General features: G+C 35.8%; 5 protein-coding genes across 11 annotated transcripts; 2 read left to right on the forward strand and 3 right to left on the reverse strand.

Moving 5' to 3' along the window:
- LOC125189967 (uncharacterized) lies at positions 1-2,626 on the reverse strand. Its single transcript, XM_089058541.1, has 5 exons — positions 2,018-2,626; positions 1,223-1,441; positions 899-1,000; positions 470-583; positions 1-409 (listed from the first exon to the last, which is right to left on the reverse strand). The coding sequence occupies exons 1-5, from the start codon at positions 2,501-2,503 to the stop codon at positions 209-211; spliced, it is 1,122 nt and encodes a 373-aa protein (XP_088914667.1). The 5' UTR covers positions 2,504-2,626; the 3' UTR covers positions 1-208.
- A 6,370-nt stretch (positions 2,627-8,996) lies between these two features.
- Positions 8,997-9,731, forward strand: LOC125187528 (uncharacterized). Its single transcript, XM_048084133.2, has one exon. It carries the CDS (start codon positions 9,090-9,092, stop codon positions 9,633-9,635), a length of 546 nt encoding a protein of 181 aa, XP_047940090.1. The 5' UTR covers positions 8,997-9,089; the 3' UTR covers positions 9,636-9,731.
- Positions 9,732-10,406: 675 nt separating this feature from the next.
- LOC125186208 (TPD1 protein homolog 1-like) lies at positions 10,407-11,316 on the reverse strand. Its single transcript, XM_048082556.2, has 3 exons — positions 11,223-11,316; positions 11,037-11,112; positions 10,407-10,926 (listed from the first exon to the last, which is right to left on the reverse strand). The coding sequence occupies exons 2-3, from the start codon at positions 11,107-11,109 to the stop codon at positions 10,463-10,465; spliced, it is 537 nt and encodes a 178-aa protein (XP_047938513.1). The 5' UTR covers positions 11,110-11,112; positions 11,223-11,316; the 3' UTR covers positions 10,407-10,462.
- Positions 11,317-13,390: 2,074 nt separating this feature from the next.
- Positions 13,391-18,922, reverse strand: FRS10 (FAR1-related sequence 10). 7 transcript variants are annotated; one of them, XM_089059390.1, is made up of 7 exons: positions 18,787-18,922; positions 17,438-18,560; positions 16,912-17,355; positions 15,914-16,794; positions 14,292-14,472; positions 13,959-14,138; positions 13,391-13,704 (listed from the first exon to the last, which is right to left on the reverse strand). In XM_089059390.1, the coding sequence occupies exons 2-4, from the start codon at positions 18,455-18,457 to the stop codon at positions 16,174-16,176; spliced, it is 2,085 nt and encodes a 694-aa protein (XP_088915516.1). In that variant the 5' UTR covers positions 18,458-18,560; positions 18,787-18,922; the 3' UTR covers positions 13,391-13,704; positions 13,959-14,138; positions 14,292-14,472; positions 15,914-16,173. The 7 variants fall into 7 exon arrangements, with proteins under 7 accessions (XP_088915516.1, XP_088915517.1, XP_088915511.1 ...); XM_089059391.1 differs by lacking the exon at positions 14,292-14,472 and having other exon boundaries at positions 15,919-16,794; XM_089059385.1 differs by lacking the exon at positions 14,292-14,472.
- Positions 18,923-21,402: 2,480 nt separating this feature from the next.
- On the forward strand, positions 21,403-23,527 carry LOC125190778 (two-pore potassium channel 1-like). Its single transcript, XM_048088174.2, has 3 exons — positions 21,403-21,606; positions 21,970-23,080; positions 23,168-23,527. Exons 2-3 carry the CDS (start codon positions 22,185-22,187, stop codon positions 23,322-23,324), a joined length of 1,053 nt encoding a protein of 350 aa, XP_047944131.1. The 5' UTR covers positions 21,403-21,606; positions 21,970-22,184; the 3' UTR covers positions 23,325-23,527.
- Positions 23,528-26,177: the final 2,650 nt, after the last annotated feature.

Consider the following 26,177-nt stretch of genomic DNA (forward strand, 5'->3'; position numbering starts at 1 on the left):
TCGGCCAAAATTGGGTTCTTATTAATTATGCTTTAGATGATGAACAAAACTCGAATATTGACAAAGTGATACATGTGGGTAGATATATCATAGTGCTTGTTGTCACATACAACTAAGCTGAAATGTTTCCAACACACTGAGGTTTCAAGAACTTGTAACGGCAGATGATATAGAGAGACAGGTGGCAGATTAGAGAGGAATTGGAGAATCAGAATAGTCTGTGATGCATTTGGTTCCCATGTGTGCATCGGGTGTCACCGGAACAGCTAGCAGCTCCCGTGACCAAACCCTTGCGCACCTTGGATGATTGGGAACACTCAGAACTTCTAGAAAACTTCGTCCCACATGTGTTATAAACAATCTCAGGAGATGATCCACCATCAGTGGGAGAACCGTATATACTAAATTCCTACAAAAAAAACATCATGTTATCCATGTTATGTACTAAAAAATATCATGTTTTGCATACCTTAGATTTTGTCCTGGAATAACAAGGTGTGAGGCAGGGATTTAAATCTTTCAGAAACATGTCATCTGGGCTCTCTGGTGTCGTGTAATCCCCGGAGCTATATTCTTGGTTGAACTATTCAAAACAGAAAACAAGGTAAGATAAAATTTTGATAGAGAACTAACTACTATATTGTTAAGTTGATTTGAACACAGCCATGGATGCTAGAGTTGAGAATTATCGATTGCAAGTCAAAAATAGGTTCACCAGGCTTAATTAGAATTGAAGAACCATCAAGAATTTCACATTATCTGAAATTGGAAGAAGAAAATTATGCATTGCTGAAATATTCAGTGTCAACAGCAACAGCCAAAAGGAGTGAAAACTTGATAGATGTGACATTGTTCTTACTTGAGAAAGTAGGAATAGATGATTGATTGTATTGTTTACCAGAAAATTTGATGCAGCATCTTCTTGATCATATGATGGAGTCCTTGGGGAGTTGAAAGGGCTATCATTGAATCCTCTTCCAGAATATTTGTCTGCCTTCACCTGTGACCAAAGAGAACACAACATTGTCCCACATTTGATCGTTAATGAATAACAATGATAGCATATACGAGCATTAATCCAAATGAACTTTGTTGGCAAGTTTTTGACAAGCCAAGATTCTGTGTTACTATATGGATCAACACACAAATATGTCAACATCAAGCATATTTTGCAGCTGATCCCATGTAGAAGAGAAAACAAAATGCTCGTATTTATTTTTACCTGTGCAAGATCTTCAGCAAGAGATTGCAGCTGTCCGGTAAGAGAAGTAACCTGTCTTTGAAGATTTGGTATGAGTTGCTTAGCCTGTTTCAGCTCTGATCCCTGCTTCTCCAAAATGTTCTGAACTTGCGAATTCATAACATCTGGGAAGAGAACAGCACTTTTAAGAGACTTTATCTCTTCCCTTTGCTTCAAGCACAAGTCTTTCAATTTTTCAACCTAAAAGTTGCATAATGATTAGTACTAACATTCAAGAATAGCCTCATCTTAGAGCATATACAGCATTGATTCATAAACACTACTCGAAAGATTAATACGTTTAAGTTGGGTGTGATGTGAAATATCTTGTACGACAAACTAAAAAGGACCGCAGAGAAACCTCATAAACACTTGATATTACAATGATGACATTATGTAAAACAAATGAAGACAAGTTCAAGTGGGATTAAAACAATGTTACCAAACCAGTTAAGCAGCAAAAGCTACTTCATAATTGGCAATAGAGAGCTATTAACGTTCTGAGCCTCCAATTAATCATCCTCACCAAAGTACTGATAAAAAATCTATTTTTTTCTTATTAAGAGAACAAGACATTGTTACATTGAACTCCTGCATTTCTCATATAACTTTGTCTTAACACATCCAACTTATAGTGTTCTTGTACTAGCACTAACACTTCAAAAACTCCAATTATGTGCTTGTCCAAAATATTAAGAAAATTAGAAATGTTTACTTGAATTGGTCCAAGCAACAACAGCTAAATAAGCAATAGCAATCAAGGAAGAAAGTAATTACCTCTCTGTTTTTGTCCTCAAGCAGAATCTTGAATTCAGCAATCTGCTCCTCCTGCTCCTTATTCAAACTCAAGAGCTCCCGCTCACTCCTCAACACCATCGCCAGGCTCCTCGTATTACTTTTAACCTCCGTGAGAGCCTTCTTCGAGCTCTCCTCTCCCTTCTTCGCCGACCCCTTAAACAGCTTCTTGTGAAGTCCACTCAATCCAGCGCTCTTCTTGCCTCCTTTCTTCAAATCCTCCGCCAAGAGATCAGAGGCAATCACAAATGCCGGATTTTTGACCTTCTTAGTCTCCACCAATTTCTTGACCATGGAGCTGAAATTGAGGTGGTTGGCATCGGATTTCTTGGCAACGAGGGCGCGTGAATTGGTGGTGCCACGCGAAGAGGAATTGGAATATTCGGCGGAGGAGGAGGGGTCGGATTTGGTGGAGCTGTTAAGGCTGTTGGACTTGTAGCGAGTTGCAGGCCTGATTGAAGAAGCCATTAATAAATCTTGAGAAATCTGAATTAATTTCGGGGTTTTTGGGACTTGGGATGTGGGAATGATTAAGATTTGAATTAAGGATTTGAGGAGTTGTCAATTGAAGAAAATCCGGTGGATTTTTGTCTGTCTGGTTTCAAATTTCGGCATGCCAGTGTGGGAAGACTAAAATGCCCTGAGTAACGGCGGGCTTTTCATTTTTCAAACTAATTTGTGTCTGAAAGAGGACAACTATTTAATCATTTAAATAATCATAAACGAATTTAATTAAATATCAAATTAGTACTTCAATTTTTAGCTCAATACAATAGTAGTCATTGGCTAATATTGGAGTAAGCATTCTCTTCGAAAACTTTTGTCTATGTAATTCAATGTGACTTTTGGAAAGAAAATGACGTGGTAAATAATTCCAAAACTCGTCTTGTCATCACCCACAATTGCCAACATATTTGTTAAATACATTTGTTAAGAGAGTCCACAGTAGTATAGAACAACCACACCACAGTCACAAAAATTTATACATAGAAAAAAAAAAAAAACTCTTCCGTAATGTCATCACAAAATAAATTAAGAAAAAAAAAATGGAAAAAGACTACCACAGTAAAGGTTCACAATAAATGATGTATCTTTTTAATGGACGGAACCGTTGAAGCCTCCACCCGCCTCCGCGGCGGGCCTATCGTGGACATTCTAGTAATACTAATATACTACTAATATAGAATGAAGATATATATTTTATATATATTTAAACTAACATTCCTCCTTTTACACCATACACGAGTATTATATTTTCAAATAGAATGAAGATATATTTATGTAAATTATTGCACATATCCCATAATTTTAAATACCAATTTTTATTTAAACGTGTTAGGTTATTAATTTTATCGTAATGATTAATCTGCCCTTAATGCTAGTACTTATTTTGGACAGAATCAAGATAACAATGATTTTTCTTTTTCCATCTATATGTTAGAAATTTGTTATCAGTAATTGAATATGTCAAGTCAATTTTGTCAATTATGATGATGAATTAAAATAATATTTAGAAAACTGCTGTAAATTTACTAATAGTAATTATAATAAGAAAAGAAGAAGATTAAAATAAAACACTAATAATGAAATTATTTATTTTAATTTATGAAAATAAATGGAGTATCTTTTTTTATCAAGGTAAGAAAGGATTTTCCCCTTTTATGGAATTGGATTGTGAATGTCCTTTTCCTTAATTACCGTAAATAGGGTAAATATGTAAAACGAAAATTCAATAGAAAATGTATTAATATCTGAACTCTCGAAAATTAATAGAAATGACAAAAGAAGCTCAACTTATACAATTGTGTTAATTATCACTTTTCTCTAAAATATTATAGTTAGGTAATTTAAACTTTCGAAAACTAATAAAAATGACAAAAGAAGCCCAACATAAATAATTAACCAAGCAAACTTCCGGCACTGGGAGATTCATTATAATCAATCAAGTAATTTCAATTCAATTCCTTCAATTCAAATTCTAAAATTTCAACTACAAATTTCGACAAAATACTATCAACAGACACTTAAGCTAGGGAGGAAATAGACAACATTTAAGTACAGTTTTGATTTTTGTTTTTTTTTTATTTATATTATACTCTCTATGTGATAATCTCTATGTGATAAAATGTAAACTTATAAATTGTACAAACTCCAAACTTCTCAACACAGCTTCAATACAATATCAACACAGTGCAAAATTTTAAGATTTTGATGTCAACACAATATCAACACAACATCAATCCTTGACTGCTGTTGAAATTCTGTTGACATTTTATTGTTAATTTTTTTTTTGATCTGTCATTTGACATTTTTTAGTGGTCCAAATCTTAGCTTGAAGTTTGTTCAATATTTAGAGTTTGCATTTGATCTCATTTCTATACTTCCATACTCTCTCTGTCCCAACTAAGTAGAATCGCATTCATTTTCGAAATGTCCAACAAAATTGAGTCTTTTTTTTTACAAAAATAAAACATCTAATTATTCTTTTTATTTTATTCCATCACCTATTTTACTCTATTTGACCTCTCTTATTTTTTTTCTCTCTCATATTCTATTTTATTTTTATTAATTCATTTAACATAATTTTTTAATTTTTTCGCCAAAAATTTTACTTAACTCAGTTGAGACAAAGATAGTGGGATACTTTTTTCGAAGAGTTATGATGCTTTGTGATGGCCCAAGTTAAAGGCCCATTTTCACGAAGGCTAGCACCCGCTGCCCTACCCTAACCCAGGTGCATGTTCCAGCTGTGATCCACGTCCTTTAGAGGCTAGAGCACCCATAAGGCCATAACCGTGGTCGCTGAGGAGAGTTGAACATTAATTATTCACTAGTATCTACCCCGTGCGATGCACGACACATTGTATTTCATTTTAAAAGTATATAATATCAAATTATTATGTATTAAAAATATAAATTTATAAACTCAATTACTTTCGAAGTATTTTAACAATTTTCAATAAAATGCAAAAATATTACACAAAAATTTTAGTAGATAAAATAGAATGAAATGATTGCAACATACATACTTTCTTTCATACATTCTTAGATGATTATCAAAATGTTAAATAGTAAATAATAATAATAATAATAATAATAATAATAAAAAAAAGCATATTAACAATGGTTTGTAATAAGAGTCTGGACTCTATTTCTTCTAAAAAAAAGCAAATAGAAACTATCGATCATTCCTAGTTTGATCACTAAACTTATTTTGTAAAATGCAGGAAACGTTCCGTGAATCCTATTGTCCTTCATGAAAAAAATATAATAATTAATAGTTTATATAAATAACTAAAAAATGTAATAAGATATGAAACAACACTAGTCACTTACACCGTACAGCCATGGAAAACACATTCCAAGGAACTTACATCATTTGCCTTTGCGTTTAGTCATTTCAAAAACATGCACATACCCGACTTTGATGGCTGGTGAAGTATTGCTAGGCTTTAGATTATTGAAGAATGTTAATTTCATTGTTTTAATTTTCTTCCTCTAGTAAGATCACAATATTAGGAACATATATAATCACACAAAAAGAGAGCTTAAAATAGATGACTATAAATATACTGAAAATAGTAAGAACCATACAAAAAATAAAGTCTTCTTTTATAGAAAATCCGTGATGCAGCGGAGGAGAGTCTTGTGGAAGTGAAATACTCCATAAGCTAGCAAATGGCATGTATTTATAGACAAAAAATATCAAGTCATTATTATATGGAGCAATTAATTTGACAATTTCAAAACATATATCGCACGACATGGACAACATATTCATATTCACTAAATTGTGAGTCTTAGAGAAATTAATAGTATAATCATATCATATTAATAAAAAACGCCACAACATGGAGTAATTTATTGTTTTAATTCTAAGGTAATATGGACTCTTATTTTTGTAACTGAAATAGTAAACGGACAACGGTTACATTCCATCTATTCCATTTTCTTCAATACATGGCCTAATTAGAATACATGACCTAATTATTAGTTGTAACAAAGAACAACGGTTACATTGGCACAGTCAATACAGTAGATTATGAAAGGACAATGGTTTTTTCAGTTATTGCATTAAAAGTTGACACACAAATTAAATAAATAGTTACATTCAAAATTTATAAATATTCAACATCTTGCTCAAAACTTATAAATATTGAAATCCATACCCAAAATTCATAAATATTCAAATTAAGGCCAAAACTCGCCTTTTATATATGTATAGATGTGTCTCATCCTACTTTTAACTATTTTTTATTCTAAACTAAGGGTGTGTTTGATAGCATAAGTTGGAAAATGCTAGAGAAGAAACTACATCAGAAAATAATCCAAATTATGTTGGCTTTTCTTTTTCTCGGTTATTGTTTGATACCTTTGGAAATACTATATGTTTCTTAAATAGCACTCAAGTTTGATACCCACATTAACAAATATATATATTGTGTAGACATTCTAGCCCTCAATATTTTCTATTTTTCTCCAATGTTTGTAATTCCACCAAATTGACAGTAATACAGTTCTTCAAAGATGGAGAAAAAGAGCCCTCTGTGTGAATAAATCTTCTAGAGTGGTGCTGCACAAAAACAGGCAGCCAATTTAGAGAGATAAATTCGTAGTAATTGAAATTGATGTCTTAAATTCGTGTGGTGTGGTGTGGTGCTGCGCCTCCATGACCGAAACACAAAGAGGAAAAGGGAAGAGATGGTGTTGTGATGCTACAATTCCGACGGGAAATCAAAGAGCAAAAGGGAAGTGGTGCTGCAAATCTAACCAATTATCAAAGAGAGAGAGGGAAGAGAAGTTTGTGAACTCTGCAGTTCTGAACGAAATGAAAGAGAAAAAGGGAAGAGAAAGATGGAAGAGAAGAGAGAATTGGGCATGAGAGGGATAATTTTGAAAGGCATTTATTTTCTTGACCCAAATTTGAAAGCTGGAAAACAAACCTTAGCTTCTTCACCGATAAGTTTCGTCCGAAATAGTGGTTTACATTCTTGGGCCATTGCGGGCCGGGTTATTTCGCGGGCTTCTGCTCCAAAATTGAAAATGTATCGAACATTAGAAAAGCCTAGGAAAAGGGTCTTTTCCTTGGTTTTCCTTGGCTATCAAACACACCCTAAGAGACAACATATACAACAATTCATATCATCCTTTAACTATTCACGAGTCTCACTATTTCGTATTCCCTCTGTCCCACTACAAGTGAGGCATTTTTTTGCCGTTGTTTTGCGAAGATGATAATAAAAGTTAAAGTGGAGAGAAAGTAAAGTAAGAGAGGGAATAAATATAGAAAAGAGCCGTATATACATTATTATCTTACTTACTTTACTTTATCTCTATTCTAACTATTTATTGGAGTACATCATTTTTGCAAAACAACGTCCGATTTGGAGTGCCTCACTTGTAGCGGGACAGAGGGAGTATCTTTTTATTTTATTTTTTCGAACCAATTTAATTTTTATTTAAACTTATAAAATGACATTTATTTTAAAATTAAAATTAAAATAACATAAATGAAGTGCTAAAATTACAATTTATTGAAAGTGAGAAATAACTTTTTTGATCTAAAAGAAATAGATGATAAATGAGATATTTATAGATGGTTTTATGCGATGAATTGGAAGATAAAAAAATAAAAATAAAAATTAGAAAAGTGGTAATATTTGGGAAAGTGAGATTTTTTTTAATTCGTCCATCTCTAAAACGTATGAACTCTTTCGTTTTTAGTCCGTCCCTGAAAAATACTATGAACTTTCTAATTTTGTAAACTTCTTTTTCTTTAATGAGGTGAGACTCATCCCACTAAAATTACTTTAAAAACTTTTTTTTATTTCTTTCATATTTTACCAATCATGCATTAAAATTTGTGTTGAACCAAATGTTTATATTTTTTAGGGAAAGAGAGAGTATATATATATATATTTTCTAAATTAAAAAAAAAAACAATTTTTTCCATTCTTTTTCTAAAAAAGTTTCCAACAGTAAAAACGATGTCCATTTGGGGAGAGGGGGGGCGAGTGGGCGTCATTGCCCTCTCCAAGCACGCCACATGTTCCAGGCGCATCGTATCCCCAGATAGAGCCGTGGTCTTCGCAGCGGGCGTCCCTAGCGGAGAATCGTCTGCAAACAGTGTCTCATTGTAGAGACCACGTTGCGAATGCTCTTATATCCTCAAGATAAGTTTAAGAGCTATTAATGAATTTTAATATTTATTGATCTGAAGCTTATTAATTAAAGTCATAGAATATTTAAAATAATCATGAATATTTATATTTTAAACGTAAAAGAGTAATTAAATTAAAAAGAAATCAGTAGTAGTAATTAAGGATTATATTTAAATTAGTTTTATAGTAATTATTATAGTTTTAATGATGTAATCATTCATGCAATAAATTTCATTTCTTTATAAAATAAATTTTACGGAGTATAATTAATATTCTATTCATTTTATAAAAATAATCTTCTTTTTCTATTTTTGGACGATCCGACAAAATTAATCTCCATTTTCCACTAATGTCTAATACTACTATAATTACTTTTTTTTAATAATTTTTATCGTGTAAGTAATAAAATATTTATTAAAAAGTTGATTTTTGTAAATTTATTCCCTACTTTCAAATTTATTAAGTATAATAATCAATTTTGTATCTCAATAACAATAACACTCACTTCGTTTCCTAAAAATAAATTTTTTCATGAATTTTAATATTATAAAATTAAAATTGATAAAGTAAGAGATATAAAAGAAAAAAGTGTGTTAGTTAAAAAGACACACCTCATAAATAAATTTTTTTTCCTAAAATATACTAATTAAAAGTTTCTATATTTGAAAAATGACAATAATGAAAAGAGTGAGAAAAATGGAAGATAATTATATTCACAAAATTAGCTTACTACTAAATCATTTGGAATAACGAAGCTGATATGTATGTCCACACAAAGAAATGAGAATAGATTTCATCCGCGCTATTTAGATTTAGATAAGGCAAGAAAAGAAAATCCAGCAACACCACCCATATAAATTACAATCACATCTCATCTAAAATATCCAGCAAAGATGAACACAATCAGAGTGGAGCTGCTTCACTTGAATCCCTTAAATTTGAGAAAGCAAGCTACAAATCCCCCAATTAAACCCAGACTCAATCTCACAATCCCCTCTTCAAATTATGCCAAACATTCAACAAGAAGGCGCGTCGACCTCATCGCAAAATTATCAGCATCTGACAAAGAGGAGACCGTTTCAATCGTGGGCGGCGTCGCTTTATCGGAAGAGAATTCGAGATTAATGGTGCTTGCCGCCTTATCTGTGGGAGTGGCTGTTTTTGTGATGGGATTTAGCGATGAGAGGGCGCTGGCGTTGGGGCCGGAGGGGCCGCTGATGGAGGATTTTTGGGACAACATGAGGAGATATGCACTCTACGCTTTGACGGTCAGCACCGGCGCTCTTTGGGTGCTTCTCGAGCCCATCGTTGAGTTGTTGAAGAACCCCATCTCTGCCCTTCTCCTTATCTTCATTTTTGGTGGTTCCTTTTTCATTCTCTCGCAGGTTGTTACTGCCATGATTGGCATGTCCGATTTTTCTTACGAATATAGCAACTAGATTCTTATGCAGATCTGTCTCAATATATATTACGTTACATTTTCATACTTATGTCTTGTGTTTTGCTTTTAATACTATCTCTGGAAATTTGTCACATATTTTTTTTTTCGTATGCCCTGCAATATTTGTCATATTTTACTTTTTATTACTATTTTGGTTGTAGACTGCACATGTCAATAACTTATATCTACTCACATTTTATTATAAAATTGAATAGAATACTATGTCCACGAATATGAGTTTCATTTCATTCAACACATGTTTTAAGAAATGTAAATAAAAATAGGTAGAAGAAAATTACTGGAATGTATGTCTGAATTGTATAATTAGTGTTAAATGATACGTGGTTGAAATGAGTTGGTGGAATGTATGATCTCTTTACCATTTATGGTAATTATGAACCGGGACTCCTAATCACGAACAGACCAAAATGGAAAAATGAAACTTCTATTCGCGGACAGAGGGAATATTCTATTAATTTTTTCAACTCATTTTTCATTACATTTCTTGCACAGTCTAATGGTGACAAAATTTTAAAGGACGGAGTGAGTTGTAAGATATTGTCCGTTTCCGGTCAAATCCCAACGGTTTTTCACACTTTCAAAAAATCATCATAGTAAATGTGGTTGAGATTATCCTTATATACTATTTGTAACTTTACATCCAACCGATTGAAATGATTGTGCAAGGATTCAAACAATGCACACCAGAAGTGCGATATTGTCTGTATTGATCTGATTAGCAGGCATGCAGCAACAGGAATTCACAGACTATGTTAATACTAGTAATGTTTTATTTAAAGTGGTAGTAGTAAATAAAAAAGATGATTAACAAGACACGGAGGAGACGGCAAGTGGATACTTATAGGTCTCGGCGTACTGAAAAGAAACGGTTTGGCCGGGGTAGAGAGGCTGGCCGTCGTTGACAAGGCAATCGTCATAGTTGAGGCGGCGGAAAACAGCCGGGTTGATGGTGCGGGCAGAGCTGAACCAGCCACAGCTGAGGTGGATGTCGGAAATGCTGCAGCTGTCGGAGATGCAGACGTTCTCGATGTCAACGGTGTAGGTGGGGATGCCGTTGGGGAGCGGAGTGGTTTGGCCCTGAAACACCAGTATGCTGTCCTTAGAACACTGCATCTCGCCGCCCATTCCGATGCGATCAGGCAAACCATAGTCTTGCGTGGTAATGTTGGGAGAGATGAGTAACCTTCTAGGCATGGCAGCATTACTTTCCTTGGGAAACACTATTTCATTACTGCTGTTTCGATTAACTACACCATAAATTCCAACCACTGCACCAAACACCAAATTACAGTTATTAATACTCTTCTTCAAACTAGTTTACTAATAGTAATGCATTTGTGAATGTAACATGCAATTGATGTGCAAAAAGGGATTATACCAGCCGTGAAAACAAGTGCGAAACCGCAGAGTATGTAGGCGGTCGGGTGTTGAGTTTCACCTTTGTTTCTCATGATCTGCACATAAAAAACAACAATTTAGTAGTTGGTAGTGAAGAATGAGAGTAATTTAGTACTAGTAGTTATAGTTATGTGAAGAAAGCAAGGAGAGTAAAGTAAATGCACACCTGAATAAAAAGCAGAAGAAAGGTTGATAATCGGAAGAATGGTGTGTCCACATTTTATAGCAGTCGGAACCATTGCATTAGTAATTGCAGTGAGGCACTACGTGGCTGCAATCTTCATGCCACTATACTTTAATACTCCATCAACTCTCCGCATATTGAATTTCGTAACAAATTAATGGGATGGGGCACTCTTTTTTAATACTCAATTAATTGTTATAATAATTTTTGTTTGATTTGTAATCTAGTGTATATATATGCAAGGTCTGCAGGCAAATTAAAGTATGTTACTAGTAATTTATAATTAATTTAACTATAAAAGTGGTGGTCGCCAGCCAAATAGTGGATCAGAAAATTTTGCTACTGCATTTACTCTTATCTTTTCATTTTATTGTAACAATTAACAAAGCAACCTTCTCATTAGAGGGAAGGGTGTAATTAGTATGGTTATATATGTTATCATTAATAAAATTTGGATAAGACGAATGAATTGCTCCTCAGTCCAATGCATCATTTATAGTGAATAATCTTAACGTGGCTTTGTATCAACTTTCAACATTGAAGAGAAAAAGAAAAAGAAAAACACAGACATTCCTGGACCCGCGTCATTCAATAAATATTGACTCAAGTTGGTTGGCATTCACTCTTCAATTAAATAAGTATCACCCAAGTTTAATTCGTTTCCCAATTCAAAGCATTTAATTTCTCAATTACAACGCGCAAATACTTAAATATTACTAATAAACTTCTACATTTTTAATGATTATCGCAGATTTCCCATATTGGAAATCAGGTTGGTTAAGAAATTCAACATTATAAACAAAAAATAAATTCGACGATTGCAATTTCCAGAGGATCAGAGTAGGTTTTGGACCTGGCTAGGCCTAGCTAGCTATAACCTTGAGTTGTTGTAGAAATGCACAATTTATGAAGAGCCATTTTGTTTCTATCAAAGATTGGTGAAGTGGAAATCATCAACAAATGAGATCTACATCTTAATTAGGTTAGCATGCCATTTTCTATTCACCATCTTGTAGCCTTGTCACTTGTCAGGATAGGAAATTATGCGCTTCATGTTCATAAATAGCACATTCATACAAGATCAATCATCTTTTTTATTTTTGTCCTTATTTAGATTATTCTTAAGGGTTTTTGGCTTTTTAAACTAAAACATTTCCCCGAATTTCGGTTTTTCCCATGAACTATGAGATTTGTTTTTAAAACCACGAACTTTCATTTCGTTGGAATTTTCCCCCGGCGGGTCAACGACGAAACCCGAGTTGTCTATATGTCAATTTTAATCCTATTTGTCACTAAATTAATTACTTGGATCCTATTTGACACAATAATACATACAGCCACAATTATTACATAACAAATGACAACTTTTGAATAAACAAAACACAACTTTAACATTTTGAATTATGCTATTCGGGTCGGAAATGTACTATTCGGGTTGGGTTGAGAAAATCCTAACAAAATGAAAGCTCGTGGTTTTAAAAACAAATCTCATAGTTTATGAAAAAAACCGGAATTCAGGGAAAGGTTTTGGTTTAAAAAACCAAAAACCCTATTCTTAAAAGGCTACCCCAGACGAATATCTTTGTTAGATATTTGAGGAGATATTGATGTTATGAAATATTTGATTATCAATGCCGATTCTTATCTGCAAGAGTGTAAAATTATACTACACCAATTTGGTCTTATCGATTATCTCTCTCCAAGTAGGGATGTCAATGTAGCCCGCAACCCGTGGGCCGGCCCGAATAGCCCGCCAAATTTTCAGGGTTAGGGCTGAAAATTTCTAGCCCGATAAAATTACAGCCCGATTAGCCCGCACCCGATTAACCCGCAACCCGTTAGGGCCAGACCCGAAAACCCGATGGGCTGGCCCGAAAACCCGATAAAATTTCTATCGTTCTATTTGTTTGACTCTAATTCGACACTTCATTGGATATTTTATAATATAGATTACTAAAAAATAACTTTTATTTTTATATATTAAATATATAAATTATATGTTAAATTTTTATTAACATAATAATAGATATATAAATTAGAAACTTCAAATTCACTAAAAAAATATATTTAAATTTCTAAAACATGCTTTAAAATTTCTTGATGTTTATGTTTTATTGTACATAAATCTCAAATATTAGTATTTGATCATGTTTATGTTTGAGTTTAAGCATATATATCAAATTTATCATAATTAAATATTTTACATTCTATAAATATAACTAATTTTCACTATTATTTATAGGATTGAACGCATGTTAATTTTATCGGTAGCAACCCGATTAGCCCGCTGGGCTAGCCCGAAACCCGAGCTTTTAGGATTAGGGTTGAACTTTTGTAACCCGAAAAAATCACAGCCCGATTAGCCCGCACCCGATTGACCCGCAACCCGAATAGGGTTGGCCCGAAACCCGGTGGGCTGGCCCGATTGACATCCCTATCTCCAAGTAATGACAACTCGTGCGTTCTACCTTACACCAAGAAAAAAATTATTAATAGCTGTTGTAAGTTCTAAATATAATTTAAAAATATGTTCTTGTGTGATGTAGCTCATTGGTTAAGGCTTTTATTTAACATTAAAATTTGGATAAATTTTAAAGACTGTATAAAAGAAAAAAATAATGTGTTGTAAATCAGGGCTAGAATGAATCCTTCATACCCAAACATGTGTTGAAATCAGGGCTATCGTTATCTTAGAAGAAAAAACAAGCGATCACACACCTCCAGAGAGGATTTCCATGGCCGCGACCTGCCAGTAGTTTCTTCTCCTGTCCTCGGAATACTGCACCGTACTTCTCATAACAATCTTACTCCTAAATTATATGGGTGGCCTCTCATTCAGTTATTGTTCGTCTCCCATTAGTTCGTACGGTGTGCAGCACCACAACCGTGCATCTGCACCTGGAGATGAAAACAACATCAAACATGCATGATGGACTTGAATCAATGACTTCAACCAAATCAAAACAATGCAAAACCTATGATTTTTGATAGTTCAGCAATAAGCAAAATCTAGCCACCATCAAATGCCCAAAATGGTGAGAGCAAGCTTACCTATGGATCTGGATCATATAATTTGAACCTCTTACTCATTATAAACTAGTGCAAGTCAACTTGTAGATGAAAAGCAACCAATGTCCACGTCTCATTAAACTCTTCAATAAATGAGTGCTTAACAGGAAACCACTCTCAATTAGTGCTTAAGCATCATAGATTCATAGTCCACAAACCTTTGCTGCCACCCAAAAGCCAATTTAGTCTATGCATCTAGGCAACACTCTACCACAAGCAAAAGAATGACCAATAATAACAACTGAGATGACAATAGCATCCACAAGAATCAAGGTAACACCAGAAATTGTTTAGTTTATATCGATTGTACAGCCAATATAGAGTATGTAGTAAATATGTACAATCAAGTCCTTCCAAAAAACCTCTAGTGTAACCACCAAAATTTACTTTTCTATGCTATCCCTGCCAATGCTATTTAACAATTACCTTCAGAATGAATGAATGGCTCCATATTAATAAACAAGACAAAATCATGAAAGATCTCAAAGTATCTAGGCACTAACAAATAGGCTAGTTAAGAGAAACCCTTTCTTTCACACTAAATTTGAGATGGTATCAATGGTATAACTAACTAAAATAATAAAATAAGATGGAAAGAAAGAAAGGGGGAAAAACAATTTCACCCAGTTAAGTTGGCTCAAGTTCTGGTGCTGTTTTTTGCTTTTTCCTTTGTATGGTTGGTATCCACAGTCATACAAACTCATTCCATAAAAACTCATTCCAAAAGGAATCTGGTCTCAAAAGGACTGAACTAGACATTCCCTCCCTATGTGTTATTCTCAACAAACACGATATAAAACCTATGTCTAATCTGACATTATTATCCTCATCATATCAACTTTTAGAATAGTATCATTTTACTATAAAACCAAAAAAGTAAAAAATTACTAGTACTAAAATCATAATAATATGTCACATAAAAATACATCAAAATAAATAGAAACTATAAAATATTTCAACTATTTCATTTAAAAAACTTCTGTTATAATATGTAATTTAGTGAACCAATTCTTCATCGACTTTCAAAAGATTATACTTCATTCATTTCCTATCATCATTCAATTCCAGTGTTATCTCGTGCATATGAAATACCTCCTTATTATCCCAAATCATCCTTGCTGTAACACATGTTAACAAAATATAATCAACAAATAAATAGTTATTTTAAAATGCAGAGGATAACGAAAATTAGATTAAGAAGACCACAATGCAGTCAAACTGTCAAAGCAATCATAAGAAGCTCCATCTTTTCAGATACATCAAAGAAGTGTACCCAGGAAAACTACCATCTACACTAACCTCTATTAAAAAGTGCAGGGAAAAGTCCAACACACAGGAACGAGAAAAAACAGATTCTCGACACTATTTTATAAGGCGAAACTAGAACCTGAAGGGGAAAGAAAAACTAAGCATCGGACTAACAATAAAATATGAAGCAAGCAAATGGTATGCTGTGGTAGCATGGTTCTTTGTGTAAAAAAATAGACAAGATCTCAAGGTGATAATAAACAGCAGGTAAAAGAACAAAGCAGTTGTATCAGGAAAGAAACATGAACAAAAGAGCAAAGCATTAGATTTAGTTCTCCTTGTCTTAGTAAACTAACCTCACATTATCTACAAAGATGACGGATCTGGATAGGCATTATTTTTGTTGTCACTCTTTTCAACACTCGATTATGATGCACAGTGACAATCACAGATCAGGGAAACTTTCTGAGTATCCCTCCCAATTATATTTCTCTCTGATAATATTTTCGTAAGTGCTTGCAGTTCTCAGAGAATCACAGTCATCAAGGTGGAAGACAATTTCACAGAATACTCACTGTCACTACTTTCAACACTCGATTATGATGCACAGTGACAATTACAATGCATTGGTCGGTGACAGAGTGACATCTGTAATTCCTTCATCCCCAGCAGGCATATCTCTCACTTGATTCGTAAGCCTTGCAATCTCTTTAGTAAGTTCTCTATGAACAACATCAAATCTCTCCTTTGTCAGCATTGCTTCAGAGAACAAATTCCCAGTGAGAGAATGGAATTCCTTATACCACTCATCCTTCATTTTTATGTTACTTTCTCCATTGTAACAGAATAATGAGCTTTCTCGGCGCCATCGATTCAAAAGATATTTGCTTGGAAGCTGAAAATAGTTCTTAAATAACAGCACACGAAGTGCATGCCTGCACAAAATTCCAGTGGACTCAAATTGCTTGCAGGAGCAGTGAATTTGTTCATCTTCTGGTAACCATATCACAAGACGCTCAGCGTCGACCTTCTTGAAATGGTGTACAAGATATGAACCATTAGCCATTTCAGATGCAGCATACTGCATGGTTAACACCATTTCTTGTTGTAAACGGTCAAATGCAAAAGGAGTAAGAACACTACGTGCATTTTCTTCTATGGGTAAGCATGTTTTGAGATGCATATACTGTGTCTGGTCGTGCGACTTCATTCTATAATTTGATGAAAATAATCCTGTCTACAAAGTCACAAACCAGAATCTAGTTAATACATACCACAAAAGACACAGCAGAAATATCCTCAAAACTGCCCAAAATGAATGCTGAATTGTTATTTTTCTAGACTGATAACATACCTGTTCCAACAGGCCACGCAAACAGGTCTGTGTATTAATCACTTCTTTCAAAATCACATCTAAGGATTTCCAGTATGATGGAGAATCCATTCTAGCAAGAAAGCAACCCCTAATGTAAGGTAAAGACCAACACATGCGAAGAGAGAAAAGTAAAACTATGTGCTTATCTGAATTGAGTTCAAAGTTTGAAACCATCTGATTCCACCGAAATTCAAATTCATCAGTAGTTTCTAGATGGCACAACTCTTCAAACTCGTACTTAAAGCGAGAGAACCTTGGGCCAAGTGGAGGAGAGAACCAGCAGGATATCCTGGGCAGGATATTATGAAAGGAGATGACATGCTTAGTATTTGGCATTTCACTTCTGATGGCTTCTCTGAGACCAGGATCAATATCGGTTATAATTGTTTGCGGATATCTTCCTTTCATGAACCTGAGGAAAGCCTGAGTCGGCATTTAACAAGATCAGTAAAATAATCATTTGCATGTATAACATGAATGAAAAGACAATATATTCAGGGGAAACCTGTAAAGACCAAGCAAGTGACTGGGGGGTCTCGTCCTGCATCAATGCACAACCAAAGAAGAGAACTTTTCCATGGTTGTCAATGCCAAACCATGCTCCAAAAATCATACCATACACCATTGAACTATATGTCGAGTCAAAGTAAACAACATCACCAAACATGTCATAGGCATGAATAGAATCGCTAAAAGACCAAGCAACATTCTCGACTTTATCATTTTCGTCAAGAGCAACATCATAGACAAAAAATGGATCTGCCTCTTTATTTGCCCGGCAGGCTGCAAGAACATCCATGGTGTCATTTTCTCTTTTCTCAGTTAATAAAGCATCATTCTCTAGTACAACTTTCTTGCGGTTTTGGATGAAATTCCTGACATCTCTTTCCAAAAATGAGAGCTGTCCGCCCTGAATCCCCTTTTCCAGCTCTAGCACCTTGACAATTCGGTTGATCGGAAAACCAGCTTTTGAAAGAAGAAGAATCCGTTCTTGGTCTGCCTCATGAATTTTGCGATAGGCTGGGAGCAAACGAACTTGATCATCCTCTAAAAGCTCGTGATTGTGCACATTACTGAATTGTACAACGAACCACTGAGAATCCCCATCTACAACCTCTTTAGACAAGTACATCTTTGCATCACAACCACACCTAACAGATTTCCTTTCCCTCTGAAGCTCTCCAGCTTGTTTCTTCCTAGGAGGGGCAAAGCCTGACCTGTAGCAAACAAAATCCCTCTTGTAAACACCCAATTGAGGACTCAACCTAGACCTCTCTTTCCTGATCGAAAATCCATTATTCCTAGCAAAACTCCCGTAATACTCGAACGCTTCGTCATCACTCTTAAACACCATCCCAACGTATGGAGACACCATAGTTTCGGTTGGTCCCAAATCATTTTTGATTAATTGAGACCCGACACTACCTTCGTCGGTGTTTCCCTCATATGTTACAAAGCATTTCCAGTCACCACATGGGCATTGCTGCCTTTTCATCCAAACACTCTTAGACTGTACAGACACCATCGATGATCAATCAAAATAGACGAATTCTCATATGAATAAGACTAGCTAATTCAACTAATTCTGTAAGCCCCCAACGAAAATTGATTGTTGCAGCAACACAAACCTGAAACCATAAACAGTTCTAGAAGTCAATGAAACGAAAGAAAAAACACTCAAAAACTCAATCTTTCCTGGCCAGAGATAGATTATCGAGAAAGAAACTAGAATGGCAATGGAAGAATTCGTCAAACACCCAGAAAATATCACTATGCAAACCTCAATATCTCGATAGGTGCTTCAATCAGATTATTTTGAAAATCCAAAAGAGAAAAATAAGGAAATTGACATACCTTAAAGCATAAACAATGAAGCTTCGGATCGTTTATTCCTATTTCTCAGGAGTCAGAGGAGTAACTGAAAAATCAGAGATTGTGCCACCGGAAAAATTCGATGATAAACTCATTTTGGGCTTAATTTGGGCTGGACTTGTCCGATTCTCGCCGCAACTTATCAACTAAGGCCTAATAAGGAAATATTATTGATTTTCTTTTTAATTTAATTTACTTTTATCTTAGTATCAAAGAGTGATATTATTACTGCAACAAATACGTGGAAATGTAGGAAGAGCCACCATTCAATCTATTAGAGCATCTCCAACGGTGCATAGGCCAGCAATAGGCTAGCCATTCTCTCCCCTGTTATGTCAGCAATACTAAAAAATTCACCTGCCACATCAGATTTAGGCCAGCCATAGGCCAGCTGCAATAAAAATAATTCAAAATATACTACATTTACGGAATTAAAATTACGATTAAAATACGGAATTAAATTTACGACACATATACGGGAAAATTAATCCATTCCATTAAAAAAAAGTACAAAGATTTTAAAAAAAAAGTACATGATTTTTTTTAAAAAAAAAGGGCTTCAACACACGAGCCCCGCCACTCTCTACTCCTCATCGCCGTCGCCGCTGCCGCCGCCACCCGTGGTATCTGAGCCCACGTCGGAACCCGCTAGCCGCGCCCTCGCGATTTCCAATTCAACCCGCATGCTCTCGAGCATCTCGTGAAGAAACATCTTCTTCGTGGGGTCAGTGGCGGTCCTCCAATCTTGGAAGACCTTGTACATCTGATCCCGCGTATGGTTACGCGAATGGAGAGTGTACTCGAGTGGGGCGGGTGGGAGGGCGGAGGACTGGACCTCGCGGGGCGATAGGGGGGATCCGCCCCTCGCAGCCCGTTGCGCCCGCTTCTGTCCAACCGGGCGGGGGCGACCAGCAAATGAAGGAGGGGATGGAAACTCCTCAGCATCCGGGGGGAGGTCGTGGGATCCGCCGCTGCTGCCGCTGTAGTCGCCGCTATAGTTCAGCCTCTGCTTTTTCGGCCACCCAGCGTCGCACCCCGCCCGGAACTTCTCGGAGTCCTTCAGCAACAAAAAACACTCCCAGAAGGTGAACTCCTTGTACGTCCCCGCCAAGGGGAACTGACTCTCGGCTATCCTCCGGGCGTCGTCCTCATTCTGCCCACTACTGAGCTGACGGAGGGCGTTGGCGTACAAATTCGCAAAACGGCCCACCGCGGCCCTGATGCGCTCTCACCCCTTCCGGACCTCCTCCCCGCTGAAGTCCTTCCCGTGCGGGCAGTGCCTCCTATAGGCAGCTCTGATCTTCGTCCACATGTTAACGACCCGCTGGTTGTTCGCAACCAGCGGATCGTCGCACACCTCCAACCACCCCCTGGCCACCCCGGCGTACTCATCCCCCGTCCACTTCCTCCGGCCAGGGGTGTCGTCAACAACGGGCTGCGACTCGCCGACCGCCTTGGCCTTCCCCCTCGTCTTCTTCTTCTTCTTCGCCGCGGCCCGCCTCGCTGGAACGGGAGTGTCCGCATCCCCGAGATTGATCCCCATATCATGCAATGACAGAAGGTCATCGCCAGTGAACTGCGTCTCCACTGGGGTCGACGTGTGAGACGAAGCCGTCAAAAAATCAAGCGAGGGACGATACACTGTGTCCCCTCCCGGTGACCCCTGCATCCCCCCCTGCATCCCGGGATGCATACCGTGCTGCATCCCCCCCTGCCACATCATCCCCATCATCTGCTGCAGCATCATCTGCTGCTGCATCTGGGGCATACCCCCCCACCCGGGCGCTGACTGCCCGCCGCTCCCCTGCCCCCCGCCCGGCATACCCCCCTGGTTCCCCCCCTGCGCCCCCCCTCCCCCGGCGCACCGGCCATCATCCCCATCATCTGATTCCAAGGGATGTTAAACCCCGGGCCCATCTGCCCCCATCCAGATCCCACAGGTACCGTGGGAGTCTGAGATCCACTCGTCGCTGGACTGGACTCGTTGTTGTGATCTATCGCTCGATGATGCTCTTGTGTAGAAAGTTAGAGAGAGAGAAAACTCGTTAAAACAAGTGGTGCAAATGAAAATGAAACGAAAATCGCGTTTATATAGGTTTTTTTTAAAAAAAAACAAAAATCGGCGCTGGCCGATCGGGCCGCCACAATGGCGGCTAGCCGATCGGCCAGCTCATCGGCCAGCCCACGCCGGTCCGCTCGCCGACTCCAATGGTTGATCGGCCAGCGCGACGAATCGGCTAGCCGGTCGCTAGCCGACCATTGGAGATGATCTTACCCCAGTATGACCCTTTAAAATTTAAATATTTTAGTCCCTCTTATTTCCGTATTTTATTTTCTATCAAGAACTTCCCGGATAGTACTAATTATATCGATTTAGTAGCACTTTTAAAATAATTTTTGTTGTTTTATAAATTTGCAGTGTATATAATAAGAGTGCATGCGAATTAATAAACCATTGGAGCCTTGAAAATTGAAATGCACGTGTCCCTTGACCCTCGAAATCGAAAATAAGTACTAGTAACATGCAATAAAATAACGAACTTAACGTACACGATACCAATTTGAGATTCAAACTCTGTTGAAACATCATGCATTACTCTATCCCTACTCCCATCTCCAAATATTCACTATAATTTCTAGTTTCAACAGTTATTTTTATCCTTAATTTTCCCTTATTTGATCTGTACTCTCTTCATTACACACTAACTTCCTATTTATAGCCCTTCGCCATCATATATTTCGGGTTTGCTTCTTCCCAAACAGTGCGGTTTTAATGTTCGAATCAATCTGTGGATCCATCAGGTAATTTCACATTCGATCCCCATGCAATTTCACAACTTTGTCTCTCTTTTCTTTAATTCATTTACTGTTAATGTGATTTTCATGTTTATGTATTGAACTGTTCCAAAATCATTGTGATTGCATGAAAATCATGTTGCTCTTTTCAAATTGGAATTGAAATCACTCACTTTACCCACGATTGATCACATTTACACTGAAATTAAAACTTGTTGAAATCGAATCAGGAAAAGCATAAAAGTTAGATTCTCATTATCATGTTCATATTTTTGCAATGTTAATGAATAGTAATATATAATCAACCTATACTTGCTCCTACTTTTCTTCTTCTGTTATATTTTTCTGCTAATACTTTGTATTGTTTAGGGGAAAAAAACACAAGTTCCTTTCACCATTTCTTATGGCAGACAGAAGAAACCTTAATCAAATCGCATCGTGTTAGAATGACTTATTCTGTTAACTTTTGTTGAGGCATTTGATTCTCATTGAAGCAACCAGAATCTTGTTACTGTATCCCTTGCTCTTAATGGAAATGTGAAAGCTGGTAATTTTTTAATTAGTTCTATCCTTAGAAGTCTGCAATGGCAAAGAATGAAGCTGAAAATCCATTACTAGAACAAGCTGCAGAATCTTCACACCCGTCTAGTCGAAGCAATCCCTTAATGAAGAGAAGATACCGCTCCAGCAAGACCGTTCCCGACCAAGCCTGCCCTGCAGAGCAAAGCCACTCTGCTTCACTTCAGCATCCGAACGCAATCGCTGAGAACAAGGTGGACGTAAAGCTAGTCCTAATGATCTTGTTGTCATACATCACCGCAGGAGCCCTCTGCTTCTTCCTAGTCAGGTATCAGATCAAGGGAAACAAGACTAATGGAGTTATTGATTCCATCTATCTGTGCATTGTCACCATGACAACTGTCGGATACGGAGACCTTGTTCCTGACAGCACCATGTCAAAGATGCTCGCTTGCATCTTCGTGTTTGTGGGGATGGCACTCGTTGGACTCCTCCTCAGCAAGGCGGTCGATGACATAGTTGAGAATCAGGAGATTTTCTTAGTCAGGGTGATGCACTTGCGCGACAAATGTGATACCATTGAGATGCTCAAGGAAGTTGAGACCAACAAGGTCAAGTACAAGTTCCTAACACTCCTCTTTTCACTCGTGATGTTCATGGCCGCTGGAACGCTGTTCTTGTATCAGAAAGAGGGGTTGTATTTCTTTGACGCGGTCTATTGTGTCTGCTCCACCATCACCACTCTCGGATATGGAGACAAGAGCTTCTCCACGCCTGAGGGCCGTGTATTTGCTTCCTTTTGGATACTGATGAGCACCATTTGCTTGGCTCAGTTCTTTTATTCTTTGGCTGAATTGTATACTGAACGTCGTAGGAAGTTGCTGGTGAAATGGGTGATGAATAGGAAGATAACGGCTTCTGATCTCGAGGCAGCAGATTTGGATCATGACAAAGCTGTGAGGCAAGTTTGTTGGATCACATTAATTCATCTTTTGAAATATCATCATTTTGTGTTTCCTCATGTCTAGCTTGTCTTGTTTGTTATCAGCGCGGCGGAATTTGTGGTCTATAAACTCAAGGAAATGGGGAAGATCCGGGAGGAAGACGTTGCGGTGGTGATGGAATGGTTTAAAGTTCTTGATGTTGATCACTCGGGGACACTTACGCAAACTGACTTACGGAACGCTGGAGCATCCACTTCTTAGGAGCCCAACATTGTTAGACACACACATACATAATTTTGTTTGATCATTGCTTCTTCTTATATGGTTTTAGATGGTTTTTGTCCAAGAATGATTTGAGTATAGAAGGCTCGAGGCCAAAAAGAGTGTTGTATAAAGGATTTAACAAGTTAATAAGTATGTATGTTACCTTAATTAATCACAATTTCATATCCATTTTTAAGTAACATAGCTTGATGTGTGAATATGAACTTTTGTTAATACTCCTACCATTTAAGTTCGAAATGACATTTTTGTGAGGCTGAATTTAAAATCAAAAACAAAATTAAAAATTTGAGCGTACAAATCATTAAATGAATATCCATTTTCACACAAGTACTGAGGATAGAATTAAAAAATGGATGACAATATAAATTATATTTTAGTATTTGACCAATGAATTTGCATAGAAAGAAGAATAATTTCCAACCGATTAGGTGATTCTGCAAGTATTATAAAACAATACAGATTATGCCCCATCGATTCCACTAAAAAGGCAGTTGATATGGATTTTGGGTGTGAAACGCATAATATATAGTTGAAGTAATTTATAGAGAATATTTTTTTCCAGACTGTTGATGAAGCTGATTCGCTCTACTTTAGTTAAGTTGTAAATAATGTAGTTGCCTTCTTTAAGCTTCGCTTATGCTTAATTTCAAGAATCAACTGAAACTTTTGCTTACATTTTCTTATAATTGAGAACAAATCTTTATTCTTGCTTTACAGAAATAAAGATAAATAAAGGTTAGTTGCGACTTGCGAGTGACATTGCTTTACTATCCATGGATTTTTTTCGTTATTTCGGTAAAGAGTGTTAATCTCAATAATGTTTGTATGTATAGTAGACATTATAAAAAAATTAAAAATAGTAGTAATGGAGTAGTAATGTTAATACCCTGACAAAAATAAATTGATGCAAAGGCCGCCACAAGCTGTCACAAGAATATATCGAAGATGATAATAGTGTGGATAAAGAAAGAAGATTTTTTTTTTTTTTTAATATTTTGGTAACTATTTTATTTTTAAAACCAAACACCACCATTATATACGCTGCTCAGTCCTAACACTCATTGAATGATTGAATATACAATATACATTACACACATAAACACACAACACACATAAATTCACACATAACACTCATTGAATGATTGAATATACAATATACTTTACGCACATAAACACACAACACACATAAATTCACACAAAACACAGTGCACACACATAATAGTATATAAAATCCGTGTAAATCGTGGTCATGTATATTCGTTTTATAAATTGTACTAATCGATAAATAAATAATAATGTCAAGATATATTTGTAACAATTTAAAAGGATTGCAAATAACAGATGCACCCTTAGTTGTATGTTAAGATATTTTATTCTTACGGACTAATGCTAATTTTTTTGTCTAGGAATAACCCCAACTATTTTCTTAATTAATTTGAGCGATGTCTGTAATTTGATTGGGTTGTTTATTTGATTGTTACTATTTTAACCGAACCAAAAATATGGTTAATCGATTAAAATTCATCAAATTGCCAGAAAAATCATACAATTTGATCAAATGATTAATTCCAGAATTTTCAAAAATATTTGATTATACTATAATTTTGATATTTTTCTCAAGAGTGTTCCATAATTTCATATTTGAAGAAAATTGCAACAAACAAAAAATACTCCTATATGGACAATATATTCAGCTACGTACCCGACGACGTTTAACACATTTAGTCAGCCACGTTTTTAATTTTTATTCATCTACGTACTATGTTAATAAATTTAGACATGTAGCATGACATAAATTTGTATCATAGGAAAATTTGTAAAAAATATCAAAATTATAATATAATAAATTAACCCTTTCTTAAAATTAAGGAATTGATCATAATTTGACAGAATTAAACAATTTATTGATAAGATTTTGCCTTGACCGAAACCGAATCATTAATTACCAAAAAAAATAAACCTCAAATTGACAAATAAAAAATGAATGAATATACTATGTACTACTGCTTCTTTTAAAATACTTTAAAACTTCTCACATGCAATCCACCTAATAAAATATGACGATGTCACTAATGCATAAAAACTCCACACATAAATTATAATCCATTTAATTTATGTGATCAACACATATGTGATTTACATATGAAACAATATCTCTCTTATTAAGCTAATTCTTTGAAATGATTTATTTGTTTGGTCCACACTATTAAGTATTAAGACAACATACGAAGTGGGCGGAGCCAGGGGCCCATTGACCCCCACCGTTTGAACACTTCCTATATGCGTATATATGCGTGATTTACAATATCGCTAGATAGTTTAGTTGGTGTGAGACTGAGCCATTTATTCACGAGGTACCAGGATTGAAACTTGGTAATGCAGGGGTGCATTTATTCACTAATGCTTTAAATTCATATTATAATTTTTCAGATTTTTATAGATAATTATTTAACTCTACAGCAATATAAACAATATAATAATATTAGTAAAATTGATTTTCAAGGTATGTTTATTTTTAATTTTTTTTAAATTGATTTTAAATTTATGTTTAGTAAAATAGAGTAATTGTTAGTGATTTTTCTCTCATTCATTTTAGAGTAATATTGATTTTCTCGCATTAGCATTTTTAATGATTTTCTCTCTAGTAATTTTTCACTAATGCTTTAAATTCACTAATGCTTTAAATTCACTAATGCTTTAAATTCTCTAGTAATTTTTCATAAACGATTTAAATATGTATTCATAAAGAAAATTTAAGAATAGAAAATAAATCTATATAAATATATAATCTAATCCTAGTAAAATTAATATCAATGCTATGCTCTTCAA

The sequence above is a fragment of the Salvia hispanica genome, chromosome 5 (assembly GCF_029641045.1).
Source record: "Salvia hispanica isolate PSC_SH4W2 chromosome 5, Shi_PSC_v1, whole genome shotgun sequence".
Lineage (NCBI taxonomy): Eukaryota > Viridiplantae > Streptophyta > Magnoliopsida > Lamiales > Lamiaceae > Salvia > Salvia hispanica.